General features: G+C 37.9%; 1 protein-coding gene across 4 annotated transcripts in view; it reads left to right on the forward strand.

The window, feature by feature from the left end:
- The window catches only part of FNDC3A (fibronectin type III domain containing 3A), a 254406-nt gene that overhangs the window by 224654 nt on the left and 2889 nt on the right, over window positions 1-26863 (forward strand). For all 4 annotated transcript variants that reach the window (XM_079778647.1, XM_079778645.1, XM_079778646.1 and 1 more), the window contains 11 exons: window positions 6248-6386; window positions 6925-6993; window positions 8118-8236; window positions 10310-10415; window positions 10503-10678; window positions 12046-12159; window positions 12951-13100; window positions 13197-13480; window positions 13579-13791; window positions 15462-15628; window positions 16985-17112. In XM_079778647.1, the coding sequence (XP_079634773.1) occupies window positions 6248-6386; window positions 6925-6993; window positions 8118-8236; window positions 10310-10415; window positions 10503-10678; window positions 12046-12159; window positions 12951-13100; window positions 13197-13480; window positions 13579-13791; window positions 15462-15628; window positions 16985-17112 (1665 nt within the window). The remainder of the gene's footprint in view (window positions 1-6247; window positions 6387-6924; window positions 6994-8117; window positions 8237-10309; window positions 10416-10502; window positions 10679-12045; window positions 12160-12950; window positions 13101-13196; window positions 13481-13578; window positions 13792-15461; window positions 15629-16984; window positions 17113-26863) is intronic.

The raw sequence follows: 26863 nt of genomic DNA on the forward strand, positions 1-26863 counted from the left end.
AACCCCCTAACTGCCTATGTGCTCTCCCTTTCTCTCCGCGCCTTCAGACCCCGGTGCAGGAGTGCTGAGAGCTCTCCGCTGAGGCCCTGCCCCTGTCCTGACGCCCCCCTCTGGGCCGGGCAGTGCTGCCATGGCCCGTCCTGACGCCCCCCTTCAGGGCCGGGTGGCGCCAGAGGCTTGCATGCGCCTTTGCCAGGGCGGCTGCCCCCCTACGGCAGCCTTATGTCCCTGTGGCGCAAGTCCCCACCCCCGTCCCCATCCACCAGCTCCTGTGTGTGCGCAGCCTGGTTGTGACTGTGACACCGTTAGGACTAATTAGCATATTACCTCTTTATTATATAGATTTTGTAAATACTATGTAAACATCTTGTTCCTCATCAAACTTTAACCCATAGTTTTAACACCCATTAATAAATCTTGCTTGAATCATTGCTATGATTAAGCATTGCTAAGTGGTGATTTTTTTTATTTTATTACTAGAGGCCCGGTGCACAAAATTCGTGCATGGGGAGGGGGTGTCCCTCAGCCCCACCTGCACCCTCTCCAATCTGGGACCCCTTGGGGGATGTCTGACTTAGGGATCGGGCCTAAACCGGCAGTCAGACATCCCTCTTACAATCAGTGACTGCTGGCTCCTAACCACTCGCCTGCCTGCCTGCCTGCCTGCCTGCCTGATTGCCCCTATCCACTTCTGCCTGCCAGCCAGGCCGACCCCTAACCACTCCCCTGCTGGCCTGATCGCCCCCAACTTCCCTGCCCTGCAGGCCTGGTCACCCCCAACTGCCCTCCCCTGCCGGCCTGATGGCCCCCAACTGCCCTCCCTTGCTGGCCTCGTTGCCCCCAACTACCCTCCCTTGCCGGCCTGGTCCCTCCAACTGCCCTCCCCTGCAGTCCTGGTCACCCCCAACTGCCCTCCCCTACCAGCCCGGTCGCCCCCAACTGCCCTCCTCTGCAGGTATGATCGCCCCCAACTGCCCTCCCCTGCCGGCCCAACTGCCCTCCCCTGCCGGCCATCTTGTGGTGACCATCTTGTGGTGGCCATCTTGTGACAACGTCACGCGATGCCACCTAGTCTTTTATTATATAGGATTGGATCAAACTCTTCCCCTTTCCCTTATACTCTTCCCTTCAGGGTGCTTGAGTTCCTACTGGGCAAATGCTACTGCCTCCACTTCTGTCCACAAGTACTTGCCTTGTTTAGTCCATCTGTTGATTTTGGACTGAATTATTTTGGAAGAAAGGCAGAGAATACTCTGCATGTTATTCTTGCTTACGGAGGCATGGAGACCCTACATATTAATTCTTGCTCACTTGAGACAGTAGCAAGCTTTGAAAATTATTGGATATATTTTAGCTCTGACTTGGTCCATGTTATATATCATTATTTCTTGGCAGACAGTGATTGCATTAACATACCAGTTAATGTAAACCAGCCTACATTTTTGTGCAGAAGTTTCCACAAAAATATACCAGGATACTATTAGTTGATAAACTCAGCATTTGAGTTTTTTCTATAGTTCTTGTTTAATCAAATCATTTCAAATAAATGATAAAAGGCACTATAAATTGTTTTAACTTGAACCTTTTGCACTCGGATGTCGAGTGTGACTAAATTTAGGTTAGCATTAGAATAAAGGGATCGAGAAAAAAGCAAGCGAGTGCAAAGGGTTAAAAGATCTAAACTAAATGTATTACTCCTTAAGAACTTTAGAAGAACATTTTAATGATAATGGTAAATTTGATTATGCAGGGCATAATTATATCTGTTATACTTTGCTTTATATATTAGCTTCATTTTCAGAACTTATAGTAACACTGGATTATTTTAATTTCTAAATAGTTTTCATATTTATCTACACTAATAAAAGAGTAAGATACAAATTGACCGTACCTTCACGACACCCACCAGCCAGTCAGGAGTGAGTATACAAATTAACCCAACAAAGATGGCGGGTTACTTTGCATACGCAGGCACCGAGCAGCTGGGAGCGGGGCAGGATGCTTGTGTTCTGCACCGCCCCAGCCGCTCCAGGCCTCTGGGCAGCGTGGGAAGGCAGAAAGGCGGCTCTGGGCCAGAGCGAAAAGGCAGCTCAGGCCGGAGTGAAGGCAATGCTGGCAGCCAGGGGAAAGAAGGCCCATCCTTGCACGAATCTTCGTGCATTGGGCCTTTAGTAGGAATTATAAAATACCTGAGAAGTATATATATTCCAGTTTTCCTCTGATGATTATACTAAATTGTATTTTTGCTTCAATAATGTTTATCAACAGAACTTCTGAGCAAGTTGTCAGTGTCTTCATAATTTAGTAAATTTATTAAAATTCTTAGAATTCTACTACCATGTAACAGCATGGTGTTATTGCAACATAGAGACAAAAATGTATACATACAAGTAGGAGTTAAATTCCTTACTAATTCACTATAAAAAAATCACCAATTTATATTCAAAACTGTTTCAAAATTACAGTTATGAAGTAGCCACGAAAATAATTTTATGGTTGGGGGTCACCACAACATGAGGAACTGCATTAAAGGGTCACGGCATTAGAAAGGTTGAGAACCACTGCCTTAGATACTTTCACTTCAACTTGTTACCTTTTTTTTTTTTTAGGCTTTTTCATGAATGAAGAAAAGCAAAACAGTATCTGGATCTATTAACTTCTCTGATCTTTCATCCTTGAAATGTACTTATATATAAGCATCTATGACAGTACATAGTCATGTTCCCTTCCTTTTTTCTCATCTTGTCTGCCTTCCTTTCTCCTCTGTCATTTCTGTCTTGAAGAATACTAAATCTCCAGACCTGTTCTATATTGCTTTCAGGCTAGTCTCTTGCCTTCTAATCCAAGTTTTATTTTATAGCTACATTAACCTTTCTGAAACAGCTTTCCCTCTAAAAAACAGTTTCCTTAGTTTGGCATAGGTGGTGGTGTGTGTTTTTTTTTTATTATTCTGACCAATTCAGTTTTTTAAATGTACTGCTTTTTATTCCTTACATGAACAGGCCACCTTACCAGATTGATGACTCATCTTTTCCTGAGCAGAGCTCTCTATTTGCTGTTCACTTTTGCTCTTATACTCAGGGTTTTCTGTTTTGTCTTACCCAATAGTAGATTTATTTAAATCCTCATCGATAGTCCCCTTTCACTAATGCCCCATATCCTTTTCAAAGAATTCCTGAATCAATTTTTAAGCCATAGTCATCTTTTTTTTTTTTTCATAATTATTTTGATATGCATATTGCCTGTCTTTTGCATAAAGACTATAATTAAGGTAAGGTGTGCACCACACCTAGAATTTTTAGCACCATGCTCCCTCTATGGTGGGCACTAAATGAATGTGTTGATTATTTGTAAAATTGGGATGGGCTGAGATAACCTTATAGCTTTTGTGCACAGGTGGGATCCAGCCACCTGCCCCTATCAGGGGCAGGGCTGGCCTGGGGGAGGGGCCGTGGGAGGTTGAGGGGGGCTGATCGGGGCCCCGATCAGGCCAATTGGCCACTGCAGTGCATGTCATAGTGACCAGTCGTTCCGGTCGCTTGGCTTTTATATATATAGATACATTTATGACTAACTGAAGTAAAAGGAGTCAATGATGAAATATTATATACCTTTAAAAACATAATTAGTGAATCTTTATGGTCTTTAGGCACTCTGTTCTTTTTTTTCTTTTTTAAATCTTCACCTGAGGATATGTTCTTATTGATTTTAGAGAGGGAGAAAGGGGGGCGGGGGGGGCAGAGAGAGAGAGAGAGAGAAACATCAGCCAGTTGCCTTGGATACACACCCCAACTGGGGACCAAACCCAAAGCCTGGGTATGTGCCCTGACCGGGAATTGAACCCGTGACCTTTGGGTATATGGGATGACACTTCCACCAACTGAGCCACACCATCCAGGGCCTGTTCTTATTGTTAAAGTTTTCTCTAGTTATTAGGTTTTAGTAGACATTCTATACCATATTGGGAAGTGTTTTGATCCCCTTTGTAGTCTAAATTGTATAGCAGCAGAGTGAAGAGACATCCTAAAAATGTATCTGTGGGAGGACTGAGCAAAATTGAGCAATTAGACTAAATTTTACTGAGTTCTCATAGGCTGCATGAGTTATTTGGGGTAGTAGATTTATTTAGATCCTCATCTATAGTGTCATGGCATGTCATAATGGTCCCTGTCTATGAATCACTCAATAATTATTGAGCATCTACTCTATGATAAGCACTGTTCTAAAAACTACGAATACAACAGTGATCAAAATAACTAATATTCTAGTGGAGGCAATAGAAATGAATAAGCAAACAAATATCAGATAGTTATAAGTTAACTAAAATAGGATGACATGGCAATTACTTGGTAGTCAAGGAAGTCTTCTCAGAAATGACATTTGAACATATACAAATAGAAAGAAGGAGGTAGCATGCCAAGATCAGAAAGAACATTCCAGGTAGGGGGAATAATTGCTACTGCAAAAGGTCCTAAAGTGGAGGTAGTCAGAGGTAAAATCACATAGGCCATAATAAGGAATTTAGATTTTATTCTGAGTAAGATAAGCCATTGACGGGTTCTAAGCTGAAAAGTGATAAAGTCCCACTGGCTGAAGTATAGAAAGTAAATGGGGTTGAGGGAAGGAATGGAAGCTGGAAACTAGTTGGTGGTATAATGTAGTCATTCTGAAATGATAGGATAAAGGAGGCATTGACTAAGGTGGTGGTAGTAGTAAAAAACAGAAAAGTAGAGGAAGTTGACAGTATTTACTGATACAGTATTCCCCCCTCCCCCCTTATCTGTGGGGGATATATTCCAAGACCCCCAGTGGATGCCTGAAAATGCAAATAGTACCAATCCTATATATACTTTTTTTCTATACATACATTCCTATGATAAAGTTTAACTTATAAATTGGGCACAATAAGCGATTAATAACTAATTATAAAATAGAACCATTATAACAATTTACTGTAATAAAAGTCAGGTAAATGTGCTGTGAGACACATGTGCATTATCTCTCTCTCCCCCTCTCTTCTTCACTCCTCCCCACTCTGATAACCAAGAGGGCAGCTAAGTGACTTAACAGGTGGGCAGTATGTATACATTGTGGATGCGTTGGACAAATGGATAATTCATGTCCTGGTCCAGCTGCAGTAGGACAGTGCAAGATTTGATCACGCTCCTCAGAACAGTCACAATTTAAAACTTATGAATTGTTTATTTCTGGAATTTTCCATTTAATGTTTTCAGACTGCAGTTGACCACAGGTCAGTGAAACTGTGGTAAGTGAAACTACAGATAAGGGAGGTGGGGTGGAACTACTATAGATTTGATATGTACATTTAGAGAGCAAAGAATCAAAGATTCTCCTAGATTTTTTACTTGAGCAAGTGCTTTTCACTAATGAGGAAAAACAGAGAATGGAGCAGATTTGGAAAAGAGAAAATCATATCAAGTTTGATACTGGACTTGAGGAGCTTTAAGTTCAGTAGAAGAGATAGGTCAAAATAGAAATATATTTAAATTGCTAAAGTCAAATATAATAATACCCAGATATGAATTATATCTATTGCTGTACAACTTAGCTTGAAAAAACAAATGGTCTCTAAGGTCAGGAGTTCAGGACCAGTTTAGTTGGGTGTTTCTGATGCAGGGTCTCTATGAGGTTGCTCTCAAGAGGTCAGCTGGGGTTGCAGTCATCTGAAGGCTTGACTGGGGCTGGAGGAATTGCTTCCAAGTTCACTCCAGTGGTTGTTGCCAGGAGCCCTAAATTCCTCTCTCAGTTACTCCCAGTTCTTCACCACATAAGCTTCCCGTAGGGATGCTACACAGACTACCATATTTTTTACATTTGGTTTGTTAGAAGTAAGCCATTAAGTACAGTCAGAGGGAAGAGGAATTAGCCTTTGTTTTTTGAGAAAAGTATATTCAAAGAATTTGTGGACATCTTATTACACCCCTGTAGAATATTGAAAGAATAAGTAAAAACAAGCTTAAAGCCCATCAAGTATCATCAGATTATATCTTGTTCTTGTGATGATTCTTGCTTAGTATCAGAATGTTAGATTTACACTGAATACTTCTAGGACTGAAGACTCTTTTTATATTCTTAGTCCCTATCAAAGACATAAATAAGCCTAATGGCTTATCACAGTGTGAAAATTTTTATCACTTGATTGAGCTTTTATGTCTCTCATCACTTTGTTCATTAAGCCAGTATCATTGTGTCAAACATTATTTTATGTTTTTGTATCTCATCATAGGTTATTGCTTACAACTCAGAAGGTAAAAGTAATCCAAGTGAAATAGTAGAATTCACTACATGCCCTGATAAACCAGGAGTACCCATAAAGCCTTCAGTTAAAGGAAAGATACATTCACACAGTTTTAAAATAACTTGGGGTAAGATTTTATGCATATTTGTACGTCTTTACTTCTATATTTGATTAAAATGATTTGAATAGTAAGATAATTTTTAAAATACTTAAGTAAATATGTTAGCTAGAGCAAGTTTAATAGGAAATGTGAGAGTCATGGTTTGAGGATCTTTTTTGTGAACAGCTATGTATGTACTCACACATACTAAGTTCAGATTTGATTCACGAAGAATTTGGTGTCTACTGTAGAACTATTAGCAGGGGCAGCACTGTGTAAAAGGAAGATTGCTAAACTTATAGTTAATGTCACCTAGGACATCCTGGCTCTCATGAGAAATGAAAATCACTTATTCATTTAAAACAAATATTTATTAAATACCTGCTTATATACTACTTAATGCAAAAACAATAGATTAATGAGTTGCTGATATCAATAAAAAACAACAACATTGTAGGTGATTTCTTTTTAAGCAATCCTAGATTTGATATTATGTTTATTAGGATTTTCTGTCATTTTAAATTGCATGTACTTTGCCTAATACTACTTTTGTTTCTTTGGATAGACCCACCAAAAGACAATGGAGGGGCATCCATCAGTAAATATATAGTGGAGATGGCAGAAGGTTCTAATGGTAAGAATAACTATTAAAACATAATAGGTTTATACCAGTCAGTCTACATCTGTTCATGACTTCACATGCTATATAATCAAAGGCTAATATGCAAATCAGCCGAACAGCAGAATGACTGGTCGCTATGATGCACACTGACCACCAGGGGGCAGATGCTCAACGCACGAGCTGCCCCCTGGTAGTAAGTGCACTTGCTCTGGGGGGAGCGCCGCTCAGCCAGAAGCCAGGCTCACGGCTGGCGAATGCAGCGGTGGTGGGACACCACTACAGCGGACATCCCCCAAGGGCTCCCAGACTGCAAGAGGGCCCAGGCTGGGCTGAGGGACTCCCGCCGCACCCAAGTGCACAAATTTTGTGCACCGGACCTCTAGTTCTATATGATCTCTTTTCTTTCCTCTTGATTTTTTTTCCTTTGTAGCAATTAGGATTTTGCATGTTACAAACCACTTTAAGTTGTAATCTCCAGAAATATAGCAAATCAAATGTGAGAGTGCTGTATACTTAAATGATTTCATTTACATTTTTTTATTTTTTTGTTTGTTTGCATTGCTCAAGTCCAGTGTACCTAAACTCTTCTGAAATTAGTTTATTCAGTTAGATTATACCCAGATGTACCAGAGAATTTATCTTCTAAAATTTAGTTACCTTACATTATACTAATTTTAATAAGAAATTTTATGCCTACTGAACTTTATTCTTGAATGACACATTTAACAATCTTTATTTCTTGAAATGACCTATTGCCTGCAAAAAAATAAGGATGTCTTTTAATTAAGACTAAACTTCCTGTGGCATAATGTTATAACTTTGTGTGTTATAATGTTATTACTGGACCAGTAAACACATTTAAAATGCTTAATGAAAAGCAAATTATCAATCTCAGCCAAAGTCTGTACAGAGTTACAGAGATATTTCCCTTCAACAAAGCCATGCAAAATTTGTCTAGGAAGCTACACACATAAAGAAAATTAGATCATTTCCAGGAAACTCGCAACAAGCTTAAATTGTTTCTGACAAATTACATAAACACTTATTTAGTGAAGCTAGGATACCTGCCGTGTCCATGATACCAAAACGTTAAACATTACCTTGGAGCTGATTGAACATAATTCTTCACCTTACAGGAAACAAATGGGATATGATATACAGTGGAGCTACTAGGGAACATCTTTGTGATCGACTAAGTCCAGGCTGTTTCTATCGTTTACGAGTTTACTGCATCAGTGATGGAGGACAGAGTGCGGTAATATTTATAGAGAGATTTTTTTTTCATGTTTGGTCAAATTAAATGAGATTACCAGATGATACTTCAAATATTAAAATGTATTTATACATGTATAAGAGTAATTTCTGTCACCAGATAGTTAATTTTATAGTGGCCAGACTATTCTGTATTCAGTGAATATCTGTTTTCTGCTTGGTGTTTAACTTTGGAAAAACAAATATATGAAAACATTGCAGAAAATTTTATAAAGATAAATTTTATGCCCTAGCCAATTTGGCTCAGTGGATAGCACGTCAGCCTGCGGACTGAAGGGTCCCAGGTCCGATTCCAGTCAAAGGCACATGCTGGGGTTGCAGGCTTGATCCCCAGTAGGGGGAATGCAGGAGGCAGCCAATCAATGATTCTCTCACATCATTGATGTTTCTATCTCTCTTTCCCTCTTCCTTCCTCTCTGAAATCAATAAAAATATTTTTTTAAAAAAAGATAAAATTTAGTATGTTGCTCAATAACCATACATAACAAATAGAAATAAAATAATTATAAACTGATTTATTGCTCCATAAATTACCAGGATAAACCATAAAATGTCATTTACTGTTTAATATTTATTAAGTAAATGTTATAATATTTACTTATTTGTGGTATTTGTTTTTATTATTAGAGACCCAATAGCCAAAATGAACTTTAAAATGTACCATTGACTATATATGAGATATATGTAATGTTCTGAAAAAGTACAAGGATTTTTGTTTGTTTAATTTATTTTAGAGAGGGAGGAAGAGAAGGAAAGGGAAACATCAATGTGAGAGAGATACACTGATTGGTTGCCTCCCATATGTGCCCAACTGGGGATCAATCCTGCAACCTAGGTATGTGCCCTGTCTAGGAATCAAACCTGAAACCTTCCCATGCATGGAACGACACTCAACCAACCGAGCCACAACGGCCAGTATTCAAAAGTATGTTTTTTAATGGGAGTAATTTTTTTCTTTTTAATGAATTTAACCAAGAGTGGTTTCTTAGAGCATTCATAATTGTTACTATATTTCAAATGGAATTTAATGTAGTAAAAGTACTTTTAAAAAATGAATTGTTGAAAATGCAAGTATTCTGAAACTGCATGCAAGTCCTGCCCAACTGATTTGGGATACAGTTGCTTCATTTTCTCTAATAAGAAAATCTTCCTAGATTAAAAAAAAAAACACCTCCTACTCCCTCCCCCCCCCCCAAAAAAAAGCTATTTTTCTAATACAACATAGCATTCTTATATAGGATACATTTCTGAATAAGGTGATGACCAAATATTTTATTTATTTTTGGAAAGAAAGTTAAGTGTAAACCTTAATACAGTGCAGATAAGGCATATATGGCACTGGGTTTGTGTCAGTGTTTTTAAGAAAATGTCTTTTAAAATAAAACTAAAAGACTTCTTTTTAAAAAATGGCATAGAAGCTAAAAATAATACCAAACACCTGGAAAGATGACAGATACTTGGAAAAACTTATCTAATTTTTTAAATTATTTTTAGGTGGAAAGGAAGAAGAAAATCGCTTTTTTAAATTAATAAATAGGTGAAAAATACAGTATGCAGTAGAATGGCCAAAATAGTCTAAATCTCCTGAAAACATGGTAAATTGCATTCACAGAATGTTAAAACATCCTTCCTTAAGAAGAGATTTGCGGTTCCTTTGGACAGGGTCAAAAACAATGTCCATTAGGTTGTGTTGGATGTAAGGGTTTTTGGTTTTTATTTCTTTTTTTTTTTTTCGTGTTTTCTTTTTCTCTTTTTTGTTTTGTTTTGTTTTTTATTTATGAAAAAAAGAAAAGGAAGAGCTTTTCTTTTTGTTTTGGTAACTTATTTTGTATATAGTATTCAGTGTCTTTATTTGTGTATATAAAATTTTAGTTTTAATTACTTGCTCTTGATTTTATAAGGTTTGATTTTATTCAGAACTTTATTTTCAGTCAGTAGTCAAGTATAATTTCAAATTTGGTACAATCTTTGTGTTTATGTTATTTTTCTTTAACCAAAGCAATCTCACTATTTAGTTTGGGGCATTTTTGTTTTGTTTTTGCTTTTGTTTTGGCAGGTATCTGAAACTTTACTTGTGCAGACTCCAGCTGTGCCTCCTGGCCCATGCCTCCCTCCCAGATTACAGGGTAGACCCAAAGCAAAAGAAATACAATTACGATGGGGTAATTTCCATTTTGGTAACAAATTATAATTAAGTTAATACTGAGTATATTCCTCTTGTTAAGTTGCACAAATCTTTCCACCTTTAGGACCCCCTCTGGTTGATGGTGGATCTCCCATTTCCTGCTATAGTGTGGAAATGTCTTCTGTAGAAAAAGATGAACCCAAAGAAGTTTACCAAGGTTCTGAAATAGAATGTACAGTGAGCAACCTTCTTCCTGGAAAGACTTACAGCTTCAGACTGCACGCAGCTAACAAAATGGGGGTAGGAAGACTGTGATGACTGAATTATAATCACAGTGTGTTTCATGTAACATATATAATTGCAACTCTTATTTGTGACTCCATATTTCACAATTTATAGCTGTAAGTCTATACTGATAAATAAGAGATGGTGAAATCATATAATTGTTATAGAACGTCATTATTTTTAAATCCCGCTTATAATTTGTGACATTTTAGACTTGAACTGAGCTAAAATTTGCCTTTCAGGTAGTGCTAATAGGGTTTACTTACTAGTAAATTTAGGAGAAGAAACAAGATCATAAGATGAAGTATTTGTCTTTGAGCTGGTTATATGCAGCATTTACTTTCCATTGACAACTAATTGTGATTCTTTTTTTGCCTAAGGAAAAAAAAACTACATTTTAAGCATTTCTGGTTTTGTGAGGATTTTTCCTAATATCTAAATATCTGTACAACTCCATAAATGAACAAAATATAGGTGATATCTCATTTTACAACTAAGGCAGCTGGGACTCAGATCTTGTCCACAGTTACACAAACTAAGAAGTGGTAAAGATAAGCCTTAGACTTAGGTTTGTCAGACTCCACTCAGCTATGACAACCTCTCTGCATTAAAGCAGGTTCTCTAAGGTCAAAGCAGTAATTTCTTACCTCAGTTGAATAACACTGTTTCTTTGAACTATTCTGTAATTAAAATTTCACAAAATTAAACTGAGCTTCTTCCCTCCCTATTATTTAAGGTTTCAGTGAACTGTGCTATATTATATGTTCTCCAAATAGCTATAACCTTATTTTTAAATTTCTTACGTAAACTTTATATACTTGGTTGGCAGTTCGTACATAAGTCATCATCTTGAAAGCCCCACAAGGCTGCAGTATTTTGGGATCACAACTTTAATACTAGTATCCTTAATCTGTATTTTTAGGTTTGTAATAATTTGTCTAAATCATCTTAAATACTTGCTTTCTGTATTTTTCGAAGAATATACCTGTTAGACCCTTCTAAAATTATTGTAAATTTTAAGATAGAATTTATGCCTACCATCTCTTATGCTGTTAATTGATATCTGTTTCTTCACTCCTCACAATTTTTTCTGACTGATCCCACCTACCTAATTCCCTAATGCTATGCCCCTCTTACAAAAAAACAGTTCATGGAGGAATAAGGGACAGGAGAAGAAAATATAGTAAATGAAACTTTAAAATACCCAACATATTCACTCCTATGATCATTAAATCTTTTTACTTTCTGTGAATGCTTTTAGACTTATATTATGACCAATCAGTCTTGAAGGAGAGGGATTATGCACTTATTTGTGAGTTTTTATAGAGAGCTATGCACTCAGTAGGTGAAAATGGAAATGGTGGTTACATTTGTTTTTCTAGTTTGGACCATTTTCAGAAAAATGTGATATTACTACAGCCCCTGGACCACCAGATCAGTGCAAGCCCCCTCAAGTGACATGCAGATCTGCAACTTGCGCACAAGTGAATTGGGAGGTATTGTCCTTTCCACTGACTTATATCTACTTTCTTAGTCAATAGAATAGTTTATATAAAATAATAAAGATACTGTTTATGTCCTCATATAAGTTATACAAAAAGTAAGTCTCCTTAAATTCACATGGTAAAAAGTGAGTTTTTTTTCTCTTTGAAGCATTTAAGTAAGGTATATTTGCATTGCAGATATTTAGATTCTTATTCATGATGTGCTTTGTGTTTTATCTAAGGTTTTGTCTCAGTAATGAGATATTTAGCCACTGACTAGCTTAATGTTCAGAACAAACATGGGAATTAGAATAATACTATTTCTCATTATCTCCAGTTTATTTATTGTGTGTAATAATGACAATTACATTTTCAGTTTCCTTTGAAATTTAACAGAAAATATCCTTATATGATCTACCATTTTGTTACTTAATAGAATTATTTAGAAGTATATTTACCTTAAAGTACTCTTTATAAAGTGATTCAATCATATTTCTAATTGAAAACAAAGTTATATATTTTTTTACTAATCTTAAATTCAGGTGGCCTTAATAAATAAAAATGTAATATTGAGTAGTCTTAATTCTGCTTAACGTTTTAACCTTTTGCACTCGGATGTCAAGTGTGACTCGACACGGTTGGAATCGGTAGCAGGAATCGAGAAAAAAGCAAGCGAGTGCAAAGGGTTAAAGAAATTCAAAAGCAGTCCAATTTTTTATATGTTTGGGTAAAGAACATTTTTGCCCAAAAGCTGTTTAATCAATGTTGAAACTTAAGACCTTTATCCTTTTCTTAATTTAAAGGTCCCTTTGAGTAATGGAACTGATGTCACTGAATATCGATTGGAGTGGGGAGGAGTTGAAGGAAGTATGCAGATATGTTACTGTGGGCCCAGTCTCAGTTATGAATTAAAAGGACTTTCACCAGCAACTACCTATTATTGCAGAGTCCAGGTAAAGGCAATAAGGGCCTTGTCACTTACTCTCTTTACGGTTTGTGAGCATTTTCATGGCCAAATCTTTGTTAACCATGGGCTCTGTTCTTTGTAGGCTCTGAGTATTGTGGGGGCAGGTCCTTTCAGTGAAGTAGTAGCCTGTGTGACTCCACCATCAGTTCCTGCTATTGTGACTTGTCTTCAAGAAATAAGTGATGAAGATATAGAAAATCCCGATTATTCACCTTCTACATGCCTTGCAATAAACTGGGAAAAGCCTTGTGACCATGGTTCAGAAATCCTCGCCTACAGCATAGACTTTGGAGATAAACAGCCCTTGACAGTAGGAAAGGTTACAAGCTATATTCTAGACAATTTGCAACCAGATACAACATACAGGTATACTATAAAAACTATGTTAATTTTTGCCTAGACCAGAGAGACACTGTAAATAGAATAATCATAAACTAAACTTTTCTTTTTCATATGGCACTTAGAATACGAATTCAAGCCTTGAATAGCCTTGGAGCTGGTCCTTTCAGCCACATGATAAAGTTAAAAACTAAGCCCCTCCCTCCTGATCCACCTCGTCTGGAATGTGTTGCCTTCAGCCACCAGAACCTTAAGCTGAAATGGGGAGAAGGAACCCCAAAGATACTGTCAACAGATTCTATTCAGTACCACCTTCAGATGGAAGATAAGAATGGAAGGTTGGTGTTTTAAATTCCTTCTTTATGTAGTTTCTTGGGTCTTGAATATATTTTTATAAACAATAGAAGTAAATAAAATAAATTTTCAAAGAGAATTTGCATAAGGATTTTCAAGTGTGCTGTTTTTGAAGCATTAGAGGAAACGACGATTTTCTGTTTTTAACTTGTGAGTGGGATGTCAAAAGAGAAAAAATTAAGTGGTCTATTCTATGGCTCACTTATCTTACCCAGTGATTTTCACCTTTTCCATCTCATGGCGCACATAAACTAATTCCTAAAATTCTGTGGCACATGAAAAAAAAAGTTATATTTTTTGCCAGTCTGACAAAAAAAAATAGGTATAATTTTGATTCATTCACACTGGATGCCTGTTGTGTTGGCTGTTGTCATTTTGTTATTTGACAGCATAAGGGAAAAGAGGTTAGTGACTCTGACTAAATAGTCAGATATTGCACATCTTAAAAATTTTTACGGGATACTAGTTGAAAATCACTGCTCTAACCCTTTTACTCTCTACATGCTTGTAAAAGTAACTTAATCTTTGCTAGGTCTTGAATGCTTATTTCCAGCAAGAGGCAATTTTTACAGTAAATGATTGATTGGCTTAGAGTGTCGGCACATGCACCAAATGGTCACAGTTTGATTCCTATCAAGGGCACGTACCTGGGTTGCAGGTTTTAATCCCCAGGTCAGTTGAGGCGGGTGGGGAGGCAACCAATCTTTGTGTGTCTCAAATTGATCTTCCTTTCTCTCTCTTTCCCTCCCTTCCACTTTTTGTAAAAATCAGTGGAAAAAATATTCTTGGTTGAGGATTAACAATATATATATAGAGAGAGAAAGAGAGAACTGTATGAGCATTCATTATTCATTCTCCAACTTCCAAAAAGCTGAACAACAGTCAGTCAAAAATATTGGGGAACTTTCAACTTAATAGGTAACATATGATGTTAAACTTCCCATCAAACAGTTTGAGTGGATAATTCATGGGAAATTATATATTCTCTTATACTGCTATATAAATCTCTAGAAAACATCACCAAATCAACTAAAATTATGCCTGGGAATTGAGAGTTACCTTTTTTTATGTGATAAATTGTATGCCTATGACTCTAATTAGAAATAATTTATAATGAAAATTATGGTGTTCTGAGTACCTTTAAAAATGTGTACATCAAAACACAGCAATCAAGAATCCTGAAAAGAAATAGTTACCATGGTTGGATATGAAATTTAACAATAATTTTTCAGAAAATTATGCCAAATTCAAAAATTATGTGTTCTGTAATTATCATCTGATGAAAAAGCACATTATTTATCTGGAGTGACAAACCAATCCTGGCATTAAATTCTAGGAATAAGTTATTATTTCCAAATTATGTCCCAATTAGTATTTTATAAACATAATGTAGTCAAGGATTTTTTTTAAATATTTTATTGATTTTTTACAGAGAGGAAGGGAGAGGGATAGAGAGTTAGAAACATCGATGAGAGAGAAACATCAATCAGCTGCCTCCTGCACACCCCCTACTGGGGATGTGCCTGCATCCAAGGTACATGCCCTTAACCAGAATCGAACCTGGGACCCTTGAGTCCGCAGGCCGACGCTCTATCCACTGAGCCAAACCGGTTAGGGCTCAAGGATTATTTTTAATGACTCCTTTCCATTTTAGGTTTGTATCCTTATACAGAGGTCCATGTCATACATACAAAGTACAAAGACTTAATGAGTCTACATCCTATAAATTCTGTATTCAAGCTTGTAATGAAGCAGGGGAAGGTCCTCTCTCCCAAGAATATATTTTCACTACTACAAAATCTATTCCAGCTGCCTTGAAAGGTAAGTTATACATCTTCATTTTCTTCAATAACAAATGATTTTTAAAGGCATTTTCGTCAAGTGCTTTATGTACTGTTATTAAAATTTATCATATGTCCAACATTTAAATTAACCTAACATAAAAATACTAAATTGAGCCCTGGCCAGTGTGGCTCAGTTGAGTGAGCATCATCCCATGCACTGAAAGGTCACTTGTTTTATTCCTGGTCAGAGCATGTGCTCAGGTTGCAGGTTAGGTCCCAAGTTGGGTTGCATGCACGAGGCAACAGATGGATGTTTCTTTCTCATACCAATGGTTTTCTCTCTCTGTCTTTCTTTCTGTCTCTGTCTCTCCCTCTCCTCTCCCTCTCCTTACCTCTCTCTCTAAAAATCAATGAAAACATATATTTTTTAAAAATACTAAAGTGAATAGTAGATAGGCTGGTTTTCTAATAAGGCCATTAGCTGTTTCTGCTCTTATTACTTAAAGGGGGGAAAAATCACAGATTCTGGTTGCGTTGTCATTGTTATTTCATTCATTTCTATTTTAGGGAGAGAGCCGGGTTGTTTGTTAAGCAAAACATAAATTCTTAGTTGATTTGAATCTTTAAATCAAATTTACACACACACACATTTGTATATACATATATCTTTAAAATCAATTTCAGAGGGGTTCTTATTTTAAAGTGACTGCAGCAAGATTGTACTTTGTGCATTTAGCCAAAAATACTGAATTTCCTCACACTCTGAGGACAAATCACAAAGACTTCTAATACAGTGTCCTCAGTCATGTACTTGAATATACCATTTGTTAAGCAGATCCATAATTAATAGGTCTGTTCTTGAATAGTGTTTCTAATAATGTTGACAGAGTTCCACTGAGTCATTTTTCTGTTCTCTCATCCAGTTTAATGTCTCTTAGCCTTAATAAGATTGCTGATTTTGACCCCTTTGTACCCGACTATTGAGTGAAACAGTCATATGTGGTTGAAGAACTAGGGGTAGTTTTCATCTCATCCTCTTAGATTAAATTATAAATTTCATGTTCTAGTTATGCTCTTAAAAATACCATAGTTGTTTTTTTTAACTGCCATATACCCTTCTATTGGCTTTTTAACGCAATAAAATAGTGCTTACCTTGACAGATCTTTAAGTCAATCTAGCCATTGTAGCATCTGTAGAGTTTATGACCTGAAGATAATAAGAGTGAACTATTGACCATTTCTCTGCAAATTTCAAAAATCCACTGATGTTTATTTCAAGTTAGTAATTAAGTTTTACAGTTTTATTGATTTTGATTAAGACAAGTGTCTGTGTAATGTTCCAAGTAAAAATTAAGTAGAGCAGATTTTTATTTTTATTTTTTGCTCTCTACAGCCCCCAAAATAGAGAAAGTAAATGATCACATTTGTGAAATGACATGGGAATGTTTACAGCCAATGAAAGGTGATCCAATTATTTATAGTCTTCAAGTTATGGTGGGAAAGGATTCCGAATTCAAACAGGTATGTGCCACAATATAATTCTGTGGATATATACTTTTACCTTTCTCATTTTTATGAATTTTTCAATGTAAGATTTTACTCTCTTTATCTTCCTAATTCAAAAACATTTGTTCAACTGATAGAAACAGAGAATAAATAGATTGTCACCAGATAATGGGTTGGAGGTAAAAAAGGTAAGATTAGGAAGTACAAATTGACAGCTATACAAATAGGCTCAGAATGAAAAGTTCACCATAGGGAATATAGTCAATAATCTTTTATACATATAAAGAGGTAATATGCTAATTTGTCCATTACAGTGTCCCAGTCACTACCAGTCTGTGGGCAGGGACGGGGGCAGGGACTTTGTCCCCAGCGCTAACATCAAGCTACTTGCATGCATCCCCACCCAGCGCTGAGGTGAAGCTGCCTGCCTGCATCCCTGGCTAGAGACATGACGCTGCGGTGGGGGGGGACCTCAGGCTGCACCCCTCACCCAGTGGGGCTTGATGGGGGACCTCAGGTCATGCCCCCAGCCTGGCAGGACTTGATGAGGGACCTTAGGCCACACACCCCGCCTCAGCGCCAGGCCAGGACACCTCAGGCCATGACCCCACCCCAGCACCGGGCCAGGGTACCTCAGGCTGCACCCCTCCCACCCAGTGGGTCTTGACGGGGGGACTCAGGCCGCACCCCCCGCCCCAGCACCAGGCCGGGAGACCTCAGGTCGAGTCCCCTGCCTGGCAGGGCTTGACAGGGGACCTCAAGCTACACCCCCCCACCCCAGCACCGGGCTGGGGGAATTGAAGCTGTGCCCCCCCCACCCGGCGGGGCTTGACGGGGGACCTGAGACTGCGACCCCCACCTGGCGCCGGGCCGGGGAACCTGAGACTGCACCCCCCCCCCTCGAGGGGCTCGACGGGGGTGGGGCCGGCCGGGTCTGGGTCTTACCCAATGTGGGTGGGGCCAGCCAGGTCTGAGTCTCCTGCGTTTTCGAAGCGCGTGTGGGTGGTGGGCAGGGACTTGACTCTAGGTCCTATGTCGTGCCCCAGGCTCTGACAAGACGGAGATTTTATATACATTTTACTAATTTTCTTTCATCTCTGACACTTTTATTATAGAGAAAGGGCAAATAGCAATATTAAAATATTTCTTCTAATTAATTCCCTTTTAATGTGCACAAATTTAGTGCACCGGGCCACTAGTATTGTAACAACTATGTATGGTGTCAGGTACTAGACTTATCGGGATGATCACTTCACAAGTTATATGAATGTCTAAATCAGTACACCTGAAACTAATATAATATTGTATGTCATGTGTAATTGAAATAAAATTTTTTGTTCAGTACTTACAATGTTCCAAACATTAGTAACTACACAGCGTCTCAGGATCCAAAATCTTTTGGATGTGAGCTACACTTAAACAGAATGTTCATTCATTTGACAAGTATTTATAGAATTTTGTACCAGGCACCCAGGATACAACACTGAATAAAAAGTCCTTGCCTCCATGGAACTTACATTCTAGAAGAAAAAGAGATACTAAAAGTAACAAAACACATTAGTATATCAAATGTTGGATAGTGGTAATTGCAGTGGAGAAAAAATAAAACTGGGTAAAAAGTAAAGGAATACTGGGGGGACAGGCAGCTAGTGTTATTTTATACAGGGAGTCAAATGACATGTGAATAGAGACCCAAAGAAGAGTGCTCCAAGAAGAGGAAATAATAGGTACAAAGGCCCAAGGCAGGAGTCTGATTGTTAAATTTAATGAAAAACAAGGAGGCCAGTATGGCTAGGGCAGTGTGAGCAAGGGGAAGAATGGTAGATGAAGTCAGGTAGTTAATGAATGGGCAAGGGGGTGGGGATTTTATGAGTGGTGTGGATGTCATGTAGGGCATTATAGGCCATACTATGACTTTTACTCCATGTAAAATGGGAAGCCAATAGAGGATTTAGACCAGAGTTGTCACATGATCAGACACAAGGTCATTTTAGCTAGAGTGGGACAAGTACAGAAGCAAACCATTATGAAGGCTTTTACAATAATAGTAATAGTCATAATACACACAGTTATTGTGGAAGCCTAGAGGAATTATCAACTTCCTGCTAAAAAAAATTCAAAGATAAAGAACTTGTTATGCAACTTAAAAGCCTAATTTAACTTCTATATTTATTTCATCTGATTTTCCATTTTTTGCTGTCAATCTTCTTGATTTTGAGAGCTTTTAAACTGTGGTTTTGATTTTAGTATCTCATCTTGGGGGGTGGTTTCCCCACTAGAAAACCAATCAGTCATCTTTATTTCAGTCTTCTGTTATAACTATTAATAATAAAATATTTTCCAATTAAAAATACATTTTTTCTCTCAATTTTTCTTAAGTATGGAAGTGAAATTTCTTAACTGAAAATACAAAAGGCCCCAAAGAGTCATATTAAATTTGGCATGTGATTGTTTTTCTTTATTAAGCCATCTGCAAATTGACATGATAATTAGATTTAAATATAATTTACAGATAAGCAGGTTTCCTTCCAAGGAGGAAGCAAAATTAATATTAAAGAAAATGTAATTGTATTACCTGTTTAAAGGAAATAGGGACCCCACATTTGAGTAGTAAATGAATTTTAATAAACTATCACTACATAAAGAGCAATGCTAATTCTAATTTAACTTAAAAGCTGAATCCTATCATCACTTTCACTTATTTTAGATTATAAGCACTGTAAAACTTAAAATACTAATTTCCTTAGAAATTTCATTTTATGTATGCTCATCTAAGTCTCTTGAAAGTCTTTTTTAAGAATTCAATATTATCCATAGAATTTGATATTTTATTTAAAATTTATTTGATACTCAACACATGTATTTAATACTACATAAGGAGAATTATGGGGGGCTGTATTATTAACTTACTGTTCTGATTTCAAAAAGCTTGTTTAGAATTAAATTTAAGAAGCAAGCAGAAATTTTATAAACATGCCATTTTATTTAGCCAAACAAATAAAAGGTTATGAAGATAAAAATTTACCTTATAAAAAGGAATGCTTTATTCTAGATAGACTTTAGAATATTTTCCAAAAGGGGTGTCATTTAAGTGAGTCTTTTGGGTGACTGGTGAGCTTAGGAGGAACTATGAACTCTCAAGTGTGACCCAAAAATGGAGTATGTAGAAGAGGAGGGGGCCAGGTCTAGGTGGGTCTTTACTCTATAGCAGTAAGAACTGTTGATGTTTTTAAGAAGGGGGGTTATGAGGGAGAAACCATGATGGCGGCCTAGGTAAGCACCTAAACTGCTGCCTTGCACAACAATTTCAAAACTACAACTAAAAGACAGAACGGACATCATCCAGAACCACCGGAAAGCTGGCTGAGTGGAAATTCTACAACTAGAAGGAAAGAGAAAAGCTCACGGAGAATCAGAGGAGCTGCAAAGGCCTGAGGTACAGAGACACGCGCGTAGAGAGGAAGGGCGGCTGAGTGCCTGGCTGGCTTTCTCTGGCGGGAGGGAGAAGGAAGCTCCCGACTGCACTGAACCCCAGTTCCAGGTGAGACCCTGTGGACCCAGGCTCATACGGGGGGAGTCTGGACTGTCAGGTAGAGAGAAAGGCACACAGAGACTCGGGGGAGCCTCAGAGGGCAGGGGTCTGGAGGCGAGTGCGCGCAGAGAGGACTGACTACTAAGGTTGCCGCTGGCTTTACCTAGCAGGAGGGAACCGGAAGCTCCCGGCTGCGCTGAACTCTAGTTCCGAGCGAGAATCTGGGAATCCAGATTCATTGGGGGAGAAACTAGACTGGCAGCGGGCGAAACTCAAGGGCGGCTTTCTCTCAGAGGTGCTTGCAGCGATTACCAAGGGACACTGAGACCAAGGGGCCTCATAGGGCAGGGCTGACGGGAAGCCAAGACTGTCTGCTCAGCCCTGAGACTCCACCCCATCCAAGCTGAGCACAGAGGCTTTTGCAATTTAGCAAGTCTTGTCTCATAAGGCTGTCTCCAGCACAGAAGTTCTCCCGGCGTAGACACAGCTGATCCTCACAGCCAACTGGCCTGGAGGTCAATTCCTCCCAGTGATACCAACAGCAATCAAGACTTAACTACAACAAGGCTGTACACAGTCCACCAAGGGGTGCACCAAGAGTGTCCACCTCAGGTGACTGGGAGGCCGACCCACTGGCCCATATGGGACACCTAGCACACAAAGCTACCCTACCGACTCAGGGAAGCAGCAAAAATGCGGAGACAAACAGATCACAAACAAAATAAATGGAGGAAAACAAATGACTGGATATAGAGTTCAAAACCGCAGTTATAAGGTTTTTCAAGAATTTCCTAGAAAAGGCCAATAAATGTAGCGAGACCCTCGAGGATATGAAAAAGGACCAACTAGAAATTAAACATACACTGACTGAAATAAAAAATATTATACAGAGACCCAACAGCAGACTAGAGGAATGCAAGAATCAAGTCAAAGATTTGAAATACGAGGAAGCAAAAAAGATAGTGTAAGAAGCTCTGGGATAATTTCAAGCGTACCAACATCAGAATTACGGGGGTGCCAGAAGAAGAGAGAGAGCAAGATACTGAAAACCTATTTGAAGAAATAATGACTGAAAACTTCCCCCACCTGGTGAAAGAAATAGACTTACAAGTCCAGGAAGCACACAGAACCCCAAACAAAAGGAATCCAAAGAGGACCACACCAAGACACATCATAATTAAAATGCCAAGAGCAAAAGACAAAGAGAGAATCTTACAAGCAGCAAGAGAAAAACAGTTACCTACAAGGGAGCACCCATACGACTTTCAGCTGATTTCTCAACAGAAACTATGCAGGCCAGAAGGGAGTGGCAAGAAATATTCAAAGTGATGAGTAGTAAGAACCTACAACCAAGATTACTCTACCCAGCAAAGCTATCATTTAGAATTGAAGGTCAGATAAAGAGCTTCACAGACAAGAAAAAGCTAAAGGAGTTCATCACCACCAAACCAGCATTATATGAAATGCTGAAAGGTATTCTTTAAGAAGAGGAAGAAGAAGAAAAAAGTAAAGATAAAAATTATGAACATGTATCAACAAGTGAATCTAAAAATCAAGTGAATAAAAAATCTGATGAACAGAATTAACTGGTGAATATAATAGAATCGGGGCATAGAAAGGGAGTGGACTGACAATTCTCAGGGGGAAAGGAGTGTGGGGGGTGCGGGAAGAGACTGGACAAAAATCGTACACCTATGGATGAGGACAGTGTGGGGGGGCGGGAGGGGTAAGGGCAGAGGATGGGAACCGGGTGGAGGGGAGCTATGGGAGGAAAAAGGAGAAACAATTGTGATAATCTAAACAATAAAGATTTATTAAATTTTAAAAAAAGAAGGGGTGTTATTATTTATAAATTGGTGGTTGCATTTCTAGACTAGCCTCTAAAACCCTGTTTTAACCTATAAATGTTGCTAGGTTTGAGGATTTGGAAGCAAATTAGTGGGGCAACAACAATTGATTTCTTTGCATTCTTCTCTTTCTTTATCCCTCTTTGATCAGTCAGTGGCTCTCACCAACTCTTGCTGCCTTCTTGTGGCTCTGTACCCTGCATGCTGAATAGCACCTCACCTAGACTTGCCCCATTCTCTAAAATTATACTCTCCTTCTGACTCCTTCCTCCCTCTCTCTCACATACAACTCGCATATATACAATATAGCTGACCTTATTGGCATTAAAGAAAGACTATTTTCTTGGGAAAATTCATGCCAAAAGTGAGGTGTCTGCTGGCTCTTAAACCTTCTTGGAAGTGTGTGTGCTTTTAAAAACAAGTAGTTTTAACCAAAATGGCATTTCAAGTGGTATAACAAGGTGAAATGAAAATATTGGGGGACAATAGAGCCACTTTCGAAGCAGATCAACCCCACTGGAGAGTCTGTGGCTAAGGCAGTTCTGTGTCAGAGCTCATTAGGTTGCATATACCAAGAAAACCAACTCAAACTGGCTTTTATACGCAATTAAGTATAAATCCTCTTAAGGAGAATCCTGAAGGTAGTCAGGCTTCAGGACTGGTTGATCCAGAAACTCAATGAAATCATTAGGGTTTCTCTCAACAGTGCTGCACTTAGCCATAGGGAACTTACTCTTCCTTATTCACATTGGGCAGGGGGACACTTAGGGTTACAAAGCCATCCCTGGACCAGTGACTATGCCAGGGTTCAAGCCAACCAGGACCCACTGCAGGCCAGCTTCTCCTAGTACGTAGCCTGGGTAAGGGAGAGTTGGACACCCATCCAAAATCAGAATACTGTTGGCAGTCAGAGAACGGGTACTGGAACAGAGGCCTATTGGATTCTGTACAACTTCTTCTCTGAACTTAAATTCTCAAAAAAGTGCTCCTCAGAGTGCCCTGCAGACCTAATGAACATGAATATCTGGAAGTGGGATCCACAATACTTACTCCGTTTGTTGGTTTGTTTCAAGTGGTGCTTGTGCACAATAAATTTAAGAACTGCTCTAAAAGCTCCAAGTTTACCCTGGCTGGTGTAGTTCGGTTGATTGGGTATTGTTTTGTGCATAGAAAGGTTGCTGGTTTGATTCCTGGTCAGGCCACATGCCCGGGTTGTGGGCTTAGTCCCTGGTAGATAGCTTGCAGGATGCAGCCCATCGATATTTCGATCTCTCACTTCAATGTCTCTCTCTCCCTCCCCATTCCTCCCTCTCTAAGTATCAATAAAAATCTTTTTAAATAAAAGCTCCAAGTTCACTTACAAATCCCTCAGCAATAATAAAGGGGAGTAATGATCGAGACAAGAGCTATGTGGTTATTTGTCTATCATCACTTTTTTGTGAGGGTTTTTACTGTTCTCATCATGCATTGACACTACAAAATCATTATTTGCAATAGCATATGCATAAATTATAGAAGGACCACGTGACCAAATTATATGACAGCATATGCTTTATTATGTGTCATTATGAATAATTACTTTTAAATGTAATCAAATGCATATTAAATATTAAGAAAAAGTTTAAGTTCACTCAGTCTAAAAGTAATGTATTGCTGAAATCATTGTCTTATAGTTACTGCTATAAATAATGTATACTGTGCATATTCTTCAATGTAAAATCAGATATGGATATGTAATGTACACAGAAAGTAAAACTAATTAAACAGAATTTGTTCCTCTGTAATGACAGCTTCAAAAATGGTTATCTTTGATAGTAAACATGTACACATATCCTTAAAAGATAAGAGTATTTTGAAATTTTAGTATTAAAGTATTTGGTAAATAAATCTAGCCAACCAAATAAGTTTTTAGAATGTGGGTATAAAAACCTGCAAAGAGATATAAACGGGCAAGATATGATTTAAGTTTTTATTGGCCCTAGTTCTACAACTGTTATTTTCTCCATGCTATGATATACTCAGAAAGCTAAAATAAAGAAAAATACCAATTTGTGGGAGTCTAAATTTTCTTTAAAGGTTTTCCTATAAAATTATGTTGCAGTTGGCATACTATCTCAAAGTTCTTGGTCAGCTAAACATGCACAAACTTCACAAGCTTTGGTTTAGTCTGTAATTCTCTTTTTTTTTTTTAAATGTATATATATTTTTTTATTTCAAAGAGGAAGGAAGAGGGAGAGAGAGAAACATCAATGATGAGATAATCATTGATCGGCTGCCTCCTGCACGCCCCACACTGGGGATCTAGCCCGCAACCTGGGCATGTGCCCCATCAGGAATCGAACCGTGACCTCTTGGTTCATGGGTCGATGCTCAACCACTGAGCCACGCTGGCCAGGCTTGTCTGTATTCCTTAATTAAAATGAGAAGTGAAAATAATCTCTTACCTTCCATTGTCTTAACTGTAAATCTGCACTAATTGATACTTGCCACACTTTCCTTATGATAGCAAATATAGGGCTATTTTGTTTTTGTTTTTTTAATTTATGTAATACAATCTTCGAGCAATATGGACCAAAAAATTATGAATTAGAGTTTTTACTTGCCCTTTACTATTTATTAAGGCCACAACAATTTTACCTTGTCAATATGAAAAGGGTGGGAGAGGCAAAAATGGCGTTACTCATTTTAATCTTATTTTTCATTCTGAGACCCTACCCAGCTCATCTCAAGCTTAATGCTTATTTTGAATAGCTTCATTTAGGTATAAAAATCTCTTTAAATTAGTTTTAAGCAAGTTCATCTGTTTTCTTCAGTCCTGTATCTACAGTTGTCTATAAGATGTCTCCCTATATACATATCCTCCTAACATCTAAAACACAAAATTGAAAATCTCATCACCTATCTTCCCTCCCCAACTTCTTTCTTATTTCATCAGCGTCATAAACACTAACTTCACTTTAGTGCCTAAGCTTTAAACTCTTGGAAGAATTAGGGGTTAGGGGGTATTAACTCTTAAGTAAGTAATAGTCATTTCTAAAAATGATCCATAAAAACTATGCTAAGGGCTCATAACCTTATGCTTTTATACACAAGAGGCCCTGTCCTGCCCACCCCCCTCAATCTTATAATCAGGATTCCTTAAAACACTTTTTAAATATCATACACCTAAAGTAGCCCCTGTGGATTCAAACCGAAATTTTCAACTAGTGTATTAACATATTCCTCCTATCTTATCTCTTACCTATCACCTTCATGCCACTTGTTGAGTTTTTTCTCCTAACCATATTACTATGTTTATTTGGAAACAAATGGAAAGCAAAGAAAATTTTAAAGACAAAAATAAATATCACCCATTGTACCCATTAGATAAATACATACTTTTTTTTACTCTTACAAAATTGTCCTCATTGTATATATGCTGTTTCTCATGGCAGCCTAATGCAACCTTCTGAATTAAGTTAATTCTTTTACCATTGCCTAATGAACCTATTCTGAATTCCCACTCAGAACATTCATCTGCATCCTCAAAACTAATGCATAGTCACCGTTTTCTTTAAGACTCATCTTACAGCTTACCTCTTTAAATAAAGGTTATATATACACACACTCAGCATCCACTGATAATACATTTTGAAGTAAAAATAATTAATAGTTCATTAATTTAGTTGCCTTTTATTAAGTACCTATTACATTCTGGATTCTAGAGACACAAAAATGAGACAGTTCTTACCTCATTCCCCTTGGAGCAAACTAGTATGTAAAAAAATTAAATTTACAACATAGATATAATTGAGGCAGCTAAGATAGCTTGAAAGAATGGTAGCCCAGGTTTTGGTTAATCAGACTTACAACCCACCAGCTAGCTGGGAGAACTCAATTGGAAGGTCACTGTGAGCCTTGGTTTTTCCCACATACAGACTCATGGAAGGGACTCATTAAAGGAAAGGATAGCTTCATATATTGAGCACTCACTATATGCTGGGCACTGTGCTAAGTGCTTTAACAAGTAGTAATTTATTTCATTATCATAATTACCATGCAAGATAACTACTGTTATGCTTGTTATACTAATGTAATTGGGGTCTAAGATCACATGGACTGTAAAGTGATAGAGCACAGCTTGGACCCAGGGGTGACCAATTCTAATACATATTCTCTTAATCCCTAGAACACACTCCTGAAAATCCATGGAATTTCATTTTTATTTCCCTTCTAAGGCAGAGGACTTCGGGTTTTAAGATCCAATTCTGTGATTCTAAGTGATCTCTTCTCTTTAAAGTCTATTAAATGATTTGCCATAGACACCTATAGAAAGCTCCTTATTCATTCATTAATTGTTTCATTCAACATACATTTGAAATTATACAAAACCAGTTATACAAAGAAA

This window comes from Cnephaeus nilssonii (assembly GCF_951640355.1).
Source record: "Cnephaeus nilssonii genome assembly, chromosome: 8".
Lineage (NCBI taxonomy): Eukaryota > Metazoa > Chordata > Mammalia > Chiroptera > Vespertilionidae > Cnephaeus > Cnephaeus nilssonii.